At 43.7% G+C, this 9,906-nt stretch overlaps 1 protein-coding gene across 1 annotated transcript in view; it reads right to left on the bottom strand.

Annotated features, from left to right (window-relative positions):
* Window positions 1-800: 800 nt before the first annotated feature.
* tbx4 (T-box transcription factor 4) overlaps window positions 801-9,906 on the bottom strand; it is a 116,445-nt gene continuing 107,339 nt past the window's right edge. The window contains exon 8 of the mRNA XM_078225906.1: window positions 801-1,417. Coding sequence (XP_078082032.1) covers window positions 801-1,417 — 617 coding nt within the window. The remainder of the gene's footprint in view (window positions 1,418-9,906) is intronic.

Raw genomic sequence — 9,906 nt, 5'->3', positions numbered from 1 at the left:
CCCAGTGATCCTGCACCCGGTGGGCCCACAAACATCAACCAGGATCAACCAATAGAAGGTGCTGGGGTTAAAGTGATGCCTTTCCCCAAACGAGGAAAAGCAAACTGGCAAACGAGCTGCTTCAACAGAGACGGATTTGCATCTCCCTCGGGGCCAGTTCAGTGCAGGCGGCTGGCGGCAGTTCCCTGCCCACACTTCACAGAATGAAAGGGTGTAGAATAACCTAGCCGGGGGGGGGGGGGGGGGGTGGTCAGAGGAAGAAACATTTAACAATAATTTCAGCTCCAGCCACTGAATTCACAGTCATCAAAATTCTTCATAGATAGATGATTTTAAAAATATGATACTGTTCTTTATATATTCCACTATTGGATGTAAGCACAAAATACGTGTCTTTCAGCGCTGTTCGTAATGCACACAAAGATATGCAGAATGCATAGATTTCCCGGTCTAGCCACGCAAGACTTCACAACAGGAGAGTACCGCAGCTTTGGCTATTATGTCTTTCTTAGTTTACTTAAGACATCTTTGCAGAAAACATCTTTACAGTTGGTTTCATCAACTCAACATTGAGCAAGAATCACATAATCTGAAATAAGTAGTGAATAGCAGAAATATTCTTGGAGGAGTGTTCTTGAAGACAATAATAAGGTATCTCTGGTTTAGTAGAGTCAAAGGGAGGGAATATGGTGAGGCAAATTCTAAGCTTTATGCAGCGTGAAATCTACCTGCCCAACGTTAGAAGCCCAAACCTTTTCTGCATCCGTCCTACTAACACTGCTTGGTTATATCAGTCCGAGTCAACTGTCTGTCCAGTTTGTTACAGGCCCCAAACCGGAATGGTATTGGGTAGGTAGCTCTCTCGGTAAAGATAGGCTTTGCGAAAAAAGGAATTCCCGAGCGTTCTGAGCGTGAGGAGAAGGTGGGATTCTCTCATGCGGCGAGAGGGGAATTCTGTCTCGTGGAGAACATGAAGAAATGGGTACCCGTTGTCGAACCTGGTGCTGAGGTGGCGAATGATAGCCACTGAATTGCGAATCGCAGGGAGGCTGTGAGCTCTGTCCTGGAATGCTGGAGAGATGGGGCATCATAGCTGTGGTGGTGAAGTGAGCTGAGAAATGCTGATAAGGAACGGGTTCCATGGTCTGAACACTGCAGTTAGCATACGGTGGAACGGAAGCCCACATGTTGCAGTTTAATGTTTGAGTCGGATGTTCCTCAGCGGCGGCTCCTCCGGGCACATCACTTCCAGGGGTGGAAAACATGCAGGCGTCCCTTAGATCCGCTTCGTTCCGATAGGATGGACTCATCACCTGCTGGTCATATGGTGGCGGACGAAAGTAGTGTTCTTCCGCAATAGAAGCAGGGGCTTCGAGAAAGGGTCGTTTACAGGACAGCTCTGGATGGCCATGGGCTTCTGGAAGAAGAAAAACAATAAAGTGTGTCATTGTGTTCATCATCTGTAAAACTCTAAATTACTGCTTGTTATCCACTTTTCTGCAGCCACCTGGCAGAGTTAACCAGCCCCACATCCATTGACTCTGTCTACACTTCCCGCTGCCTCGGCAAAGCATGATGTGGCGATACAGGCGTTGGACTGGGGTAAGCACAGTAAGAAGTCTCACAACACCAGGTTAAAGTTCGGAGCGCTGCCCCTTCATGCTCCGGGCAGTGCTCCCAAAGCTTGTGGCTTGTGCTACCAAATAAACCTGTTGGACTTTAGCCAGGTGTTGTGAGACTTCTTACTCGGCAAAGCAGCCAGCATAATTAAGGACCCCACACACCCCGGACATTCTCTCTTCCACTTCCGTCAGGAAAAAGATAGAAAAGTCTGAGGTCACGTACCAACCGACTCAAGAACAGCTTCTTCCCTGCTGCCATCAGACTTTTGAATGGACTTACCTTGCATTAAGCTGATCTTTCTCTACAGGCTAGCTATGACTGTAACACTACATTCTGCACTCTCACCTTTCCTTCTCAATGAACAGTATGCTTTGTCTGTACAGCGCGCAAGAAACAATACTTTTCACTGCATCCCAATACATATGACAATAATAAATCAAATCAAACAATAAACAAGGGCAGCGCAGCACTGAAAATATTATTCAACTTTGGTTCCACTAATTACAACTCAAAATATGTTTGCTAATTCATTTTTTTAGTTTTAGTTTATAAACATCTGTCCATCTCCCTATTTCCCTGCTCTCAACTTGTTCATGCATTTATTTTTGTGATGAGCAAGGTGATAGATGGTATTGTTGGAAAATTGAACGTTTTTTAATCATTTCAGCTGTTTGGTACCCTAATCTAACTTGTTGCATTAATTAATCCTCTATTGTTTAATCTCCAAGATATGGTAAGAGCATTAGCAAATTAGTCCCTTTTTTGAAATGTTTAGTTCTAGGCAATAGTTTTGAAAGCTGCAAAAACAAGTAAAACTAGGGAAAGCACCGGTTGATCCAATAAAATTGGACTATACCTGGGCTGATAGATTGACTAAAAAGAATTTCAAAACACAACCTTACCTTTTAGAGCAAAACTTTCCCATACAATTCAAAAGTGAAATCACCTAAGTGCCTGTTGTTTTAGAGAGTATGTTTGTGTGCAAGAAAGATAGATGGAGTTATGGCAGTTTTCTTAATTAGTAAATACTTCTCAATTCCAGCAGGTGTTCTTCCCCTGATGTAACATGATGACATGGCTTCCTCCTGTAGCCATGGTAAGTACTCAAAGTAGCCTAGTTGAGATGGAGGTTATGGGTATTGGATACTTCAACCAATATACTGTGAAGAGAATCATGATGTATCTTCCTAAGTATGTCTTTATTATACTGTCTGATGGAATGTTTTCTGTGAATCTTGAATGGTGGCTATTAGATAGTTCATAGAATCATAGAATATAATCATAGAATCCCTACAGTGCAGAAGGAGGCCATTTGGCCCATTGAGTCTGCACCGACCACAATCCCACCCAGACCCTATTCCCGTAACCCCACATATTTACCCTGCTAATCCCACTGACACTAGAGTCAATTTAACATGGCCAAGCAACAAACCCGCACATCTTTTGACTGTGGGAGGAAATTGGAGCACCCGGAGGAAACCCATGCAGACACGGGAAGAACGTGCAGACTCCACACAGACAGTGACCCAAGCCGGGAATCGAACCCAGGTCCCTGGCACTGTGAGGCAGCAGTGCTAACCATTGTGCCACCGTACCACCAATCAGTCCGGAATCAGTCCGTTCAATCAGAAATGGACTGGTTCTGAATATGTTTGTTGCAATACTCTACGAACAAACCTTCATTTCAGTGTCTTTGGTACACCTGCATTTTTAATGCTTTCTGATCGCCAGTCCAAAAATTCCTTGAGATTAAATTTTATTTCATGTAATTAGTCCTGCGAGGGTATACATTTTTCTGCCTCTTGCACCTTTACAACCCCCTGCATATCATTCAGTTAGCCACAGGCTTCCTGATCATCTGCTAGTGCCACTGTAACCACACACCAGGACACCTTTGCTGAGTACAGAACTATGAATTGTCCTCCAATAACTGGGTCAAATACCTACCAGAAACCTAGCACACGGTTCTGTGGATAAATGTGCAAATTGCTTTTTGTATAAGAGCAGCAAGACTGAGAATAATTTATTAAAGGCATCAACAAACCCAAGACTCAGAATGTAAGAGAAGAAGATCAGAAACAATTGAGTAAAAGCAAAATAATGTGCGTGCTCAAAAGCTGAACCAAACGCAGTATGTGCTGCAGTAAGTCTGGCAGCATCTGTCAAAAGAGAAACAGAGTTAGCGCTTCGAATCCATTATGACTCCTTAAGAACTTTTTTAATTTGAAGAAGAATCATATTGGACTAAAAGTTACTCTTTTTCTCTCTCCAAGATGCTGCCAGACCTGCTGAGTGTTGGCAGCCCTTTCTATTTATGACTCAGAAATGTGGACTATGTACAGCAGGCACCTCAAACCCTGGAGAAGTAATCACCAATGCTGCCTCTGCAAGATCCTGCAAATCCATTGGCAGAATAGATGCACCAGTGTCAGTGTTCTCACTCCGGCCGACAGCCCCAGCATTGAAACATCAACTCCCTCAATCAGCATTGCGAGAGCCACATCGTCCCTATTCCTGACTCAATACTCCAAAAACAATCATTCAGAAACTCGACATGGCAAGCAAGCCCAGAGAGATCAGAGGAAATGCTTCAAGGATGCCCTCAAAGCCTCCTTGAAAAAGTGCAACATCTCTATCAACACCAGGAAATCCCTAACCCAAGACTGTCCGAAGTGAAGGAAAAGCATCTAGGAAGGAGTTTAACACCTTGAGTTTCAAATCCGGGAGCAAGCTACAGCCAAACATCAACATTGAAAGAAGAGTGTGACAACCCGGACATCCCACCCACCTGCTCCTCCAAACACCGATTGCCCAACCTGTGACAGAGACTGTAGGTGGTGCATTGGACTCGGCAGTCACCTGGGAACACCTGAGAATTAGCCATCCCTGACTCCTAAGGACTGCCTGAGAAGACTTATGATTGAAGTGCATTGTTTGAAAGGATGAAAGCAGATTCAACCTTGAAATGGAAATTGCAAGTGTACTTGAAAAGGAAAAAAATGCAGGGTCATGAGGAGAGAACAAGAGAGTGGAATTAATTGGATAGCCCCTAGGGGATTTTCACAGTAACTTCATTGCAGTGTTAATGTAAGCCTACTTGTGACACTAATAAAGTTTAAAACTTTTAAGTTTTTTATTTATTAGTCACAAGTAAGGCTGACATTAACACTGCAATGAAGTTACTGTGAAATTCCCCTAGTCGCCACATTACGGCGCCTGTTCGGGTCAATGCACCTAACCAGCACGTCTTTCAGACTGTGGGAGGAAACCCATACAGACATGGGGAGAACATGCAAACTCCACACAGACAGTGACCCAAGCCGGGAATCGAACCCAGGTCCCTGGCGAATAAATAAACTTTAAAACTTTTTCAAAGCGCCAGTACAGGCGTGAAGAGCCCAATGGCCTAATTCTGATTCTATACTATCTGAGGAATAACAGTGAATGGGGTAAAGTGTGGTCTGGGAATGTAATCTTTTATTTTCTCCACTCTGCCGACCGTAATTTCGCTGCATACTGAAATCTAATTATCCCCAAGCGCAGTAAGAAGTCTCACAACACCAGGTTAAAGGCCAACAGGTTTATTTAACCTGGTGCTGTGAGACTTCTTACTGTGCCTACCCCAGTCCAACGCCGGCATCTCCACATCATATCCTTAAGTGTTTATAGTTAGAGCCTGAAAGCAACACACAAACTGCAACGGAGAGGCTGCGATTGTGTAATGAAGAATGATGCAAATTGCTTTAAATAGGTAAGTAAATAAAAGCAAATTACTGCGGATGCTGGAATCTGAAACCAAAAGAGAAAATGCTGGAAAATCTCAGCAGATATGGCAGCATCTGTAAGGAGAGAAAAGAGCTGACGTTTCGAGTCCAGATGATCCTTTGTCAAAAAAGGGGGGAAAAAAACAAAGGGTCATCTGGACTCGAAACGTCAGCTCTTTTCTCTCCTTACAGATGCTGCCAGACCTGCTGTGTTTTTCCAGCATTTTCTCTTAAATAGGCGTTTGCTTAGGCTCCAGTGGATATTCTCATGTAGCTTCGTCAAAAGGATTCCAGTAATGTCAAATCTATGAATTTGCCAGGAGGAAGGATTTAGCAATAGCACTGCCGCCTGTTCACACTCGGACAAACTATGACCAAAGTGTCCCTTTCCTGGCAGCTCCCCAAGTACTGAATACATTTACCCGGCACTCCTCCTGCAACAAATTCCTAGTGTTGGGTGAGATGTTGCTCAGAGATAATAAGCAAGCCAGTTTCTCAGTGTACACCAGTGTTGTCCAATACACTCGCCAGATGTGGCGAATCGGCCACTGACGTGGCGAGTTGATGCTGTTCGTTTTTAGAGTCCCACATGAGTTGGAGTTTTAGATGTGAGTGTGTGTCATTCCCTGGAGCGTTTTTTTTATCATTCCTCCCTAACTGAGAAAGGAAAAATAAGCCATGTTGCTATTAGACAGGATTCACATCGCGGTCAGACCGCTGCTGTGTTCATCCCAGTTTGGTTCAGTTGTCGGGTTTCTCCTGAGCTGGACGCTGAAGCTAGTTCAATGGAAGTGGAGAAACAGTCTGCCTTTTGTTACCTTGTGTTCCTGTTTCTCTCAATGATGATCCTTTTAGACCCGCGATGGACAGCGATTGGGAGGCGCTGGAAATGTTTCTGGGGTCTAGTGTCACAGGGGAAGCTGACAGAAAATGTGACTTTGTTCAGGGTGTTTGTTGTGGTGTTTGGCTGGGGGGGCGGGGGAGGGGCGGGGCGGTCAGTGATGCCCATGGCCCATGGCTGCCCATGAGGACTCAAATGTGGTAAGCTTGGGGAGGTCCAGCAAGATTCAGAGTATTCCGCCTTGATCTTAATAGATCTGTTGAAACGAGTAATTGAAAACAATATCAGCATTATTAGTGTAATAGGAGATTGGCCGTAAACCACGGGTCCATTAACTGTCCGAACGCTGTGTTTGGAAATAACAGGCGACAGAGCGTATCCAAAGCAAGTGTCAAGAGTGCAGAAGCCAATAAATGAAGATTTGTCCATTCTTTTCCCTCCTTGACTTTCCTAATATTCAATTATAATAAAATAGAGTCACCTTGCTCTTGAGGAAAGTTATTTCTTGAAATAAATTGGAGCACACTGTCAGAAACAGAACACTTAGATTGCCGCCGCCCTTGTGAAAGTGGGTACAGCAGGCTTGTTTGCGGAACAGTTGGATTGCAAAATCCTTTTGAAGCAGCTCCCCTGACTCTGACAGTGAGTGTATTGGTCTTGATTGCTGACAGTTTAAAACCTCAACTCTATTTCCAATAAGATGCACATTTGTTTTATTAATATTGCACATATTTTCAATCAGGTGGCGAATCCGGTGAGCTGACAAGAACATAAGCATTAGGAGCAGGGGTAGGTTTGATTTTGATTTGATTTATTATTGTCACATGTATTAGTATACAGTGAAAAGTATTGTTTCTTGCGCGCTATGCAGACGAAGCATGCCGTCCATAGAGAAGGAAACGAGAGAGTGCAGAATGTAGTGTTACAATCATAGCTAGGGTGTAGGAGTAGGCCATCAGACCATAAGACATTGGAGGAGAATTAGGCCACTCAGCCCATCGAGTCTGCTCCACCATTCAATCATGGCTGATATTTTTCTCATCCCCATTCTCCTGCATTTTCCCATAACCCCTGATCCCCTTATTAATCAAAAACCTATCTATCTCTGTCTTAAAGACACTCAATGACCTGGCCTCCACAGCCTTCTGTGGCAAAGAGTTCCACCGATTCACCACCTTCTGGCTGAAGAAATTCCTCCTCATCTCTGTTTTAAAGGATCGAACCTTTAGTCTGAGGTAGTGCCCTCTGGTTCTAGTTTTTCCGACCAGTGGAAATATTCTCTCCATGTCCACTCTATCCAGGCCTCACAGTATCCTGTAAGTTTCAATAAGATCCCCCCTCATACTTTTAAACGCCAACAAGTATAGACCCAGAGTCCTCAACCGTTCCTCATACGACAAGCTCTGCATTCCAGGGATCATTATTGTGAACCTCCTCTGGACCCTTTCCAACACATCCTTCCTTAGACATGGAACCCAAACTGCTCACAATACTCCAAATGGAGTCTGATCAGAGCCATTCGGCCCCTTGAGCCTATTCTGCTATTCAATGGTTAAGTTTATTTATTAGTGTCACAAGTAAGCTGCAATGAAGTTACTGTGCAAAATCCCCTAGTTGCCACACTCCTGTTCGGGTACACTGAGGGAGAATTTAGCATGGCCAATGCACCTAACCAGCACGTCTTTCGGAGGAAACCCGAGCACCTGGAGGAAACCCACACAGACACGGGGAGAACATGCAAACTCTGCACAGACAGTGACTAGGAATCAAACTCGGGTCCCTGGCACTGTGAGCAATAAGATCATGGCTGATTGTGGCCTTAAGTCCTCTTTCCTGCTTGCCACCCATAACCCTCAGCTCCATTGTGTAATAAACATCCGTCTAACTCAACCTTGAATATATTCAATGATCCGGACTCTCATTCTTGCTGGGATAGAGAATTCCAAAGATTGATGAGCCTCCGATCGAAGAAATTCCTCCTTATCTCCATTTAAATGGAAGACACCTTATTTTGAAACTGTGCCCCGGTTCTGGATTCCCAACAAGGGGAAACAATCCCTCAGCATCGACCTCACATATTTCCATAAGATCATCTCTCATTCTTCTAAACCCCAATGAATAAAGGCCCAACCTGCTCAACCTTTCCTCATAAGACAACCACTTCATCCTGGGAACCATTTTTGAACTACTTCCAATGCAAGTATATCCCTCCTTAAACAAGGAGACCAAAACTGTGTACAGTACTCGAGATGTGCTCTCACCAATACCTGGTAAATTTGTCATAAAGACTTTGCTGCTTTCATACTCTATCTTCCTTACAATACCGATCAACATTCTATTTGCCTTCCTTATTGTTTGCTGTATATGCATGCTAACTTTTTGTGATTTGTGGACACCCTCACGTCTTCCCACATTACAATATTTGCCCACTCACTTAACCTATCTGTATCTCCTTGCAGACTCTGCGCATCCACATAGCTTGCTTCCATGCCTCTCTGAATCGTCAACAAATTTGACTATATTACAGTTGGTTCCTTCATCCAAGTCATTAATATAGATCATAAATAGTTGAAGCTGCTGCATTAATCCCTGTGGCATTCCACTAGTTAGAGTTCGCCATTTATCCCGATTACCCATTTGTCCCAATTCTCTGATTCCTGTTACTTAGCCTTTCCTCTGTCCATGTTAATATATTAACCCCAACACCATAAGCACTTACCTTGTGTCGTTATCTTTTATGTGGCACTTTATTGAATGCCTTTTTGGAAATACAAATATGCTATATCTAGTTGTTCTCCTTTATCCACCCTGCATGTTAGATCCTCAAAGAATTCTAATTAAATTGTTAAGCATGATTCCCCTTTCATAAAACCATGTTGGCTCTGCTTGATTGTATTACGATTTTCTGAATATTCTGCTGCTACTTACGTAAGAATAAAAAATGCTGGAAAATCTCAGCAGGTCTGATAGCATCTGTGGAGAGAGAATAGAGCTCTGATGAAGGGTCATCCAGACTTGAAATATTAGCTCTATTCTCTCTCCACAGATGCTGTCAGACCTGCTGAGATTTTCCAGCATTTTCTGTTTTTGTTTCAGATTCCAGCATTCACAGTAATTTAAGAACATAAGAACTAGGAGCAGGAGTAAGCCATCTGGCTCCTCGAGTCTGCTCCGCCATTCAATAAGATCATGGCTGATCTTTTCGTGGACTCAGCTCCATTTACCCACCCACTCACCATAACCCTTAATTCCTTTACTGTTCAAACATTTATCTATCTTTGCCTTAAAAACTTCAATGAGGTAGCCTCAACTGCTTCACTGAGCAGGGAATTCCACAGATTCACAACCCTTTGTGTGAAGAAGTTCCTCCTCAACTCAGTCCTAAATCTGCTCCCCCTTATTTTGAGGCCATGCCACCTAAAATTTGCCTTTGTTTTTTTCCTAATAATAGATTCTAGTATTTTCCCAATGACAGATGTTAGGTGAACTGGTCTGTAGTTTGCTTTCTGGTTCCCTTCTTGAAAAGAGGCAGTTTTCCAATCGGTTGGAACCTTTCCAGAATCCAGGGATTTTGGAAGCTTACAACCAATGCATCCACGATGTTGCAGCCACTTTTTTCATGACCTCAGAATGCTGGCCATCAGGTCTAAGGGACTTGTCAGCCCATAAGTCTTCTTA

Source organism: Mustelus asterias, chromosome 12 (genome assembly GCF_964213995.1).
Source record: "Mustelus asterias chromosome 12, sMusAst1.hap1.1, whole genome shotgun sequence".
Classification (NCBI taxonomy): domain Eukaryota; kingdom Metazoa; phylum Chordata; class Chondrichthyes; order Carcharhiniformes; family Triakidae; genus Mustelus; species Mustelus asterias.
This window is presented reverse-complemented; position numbering and strand designations above follow the sequence as displayed.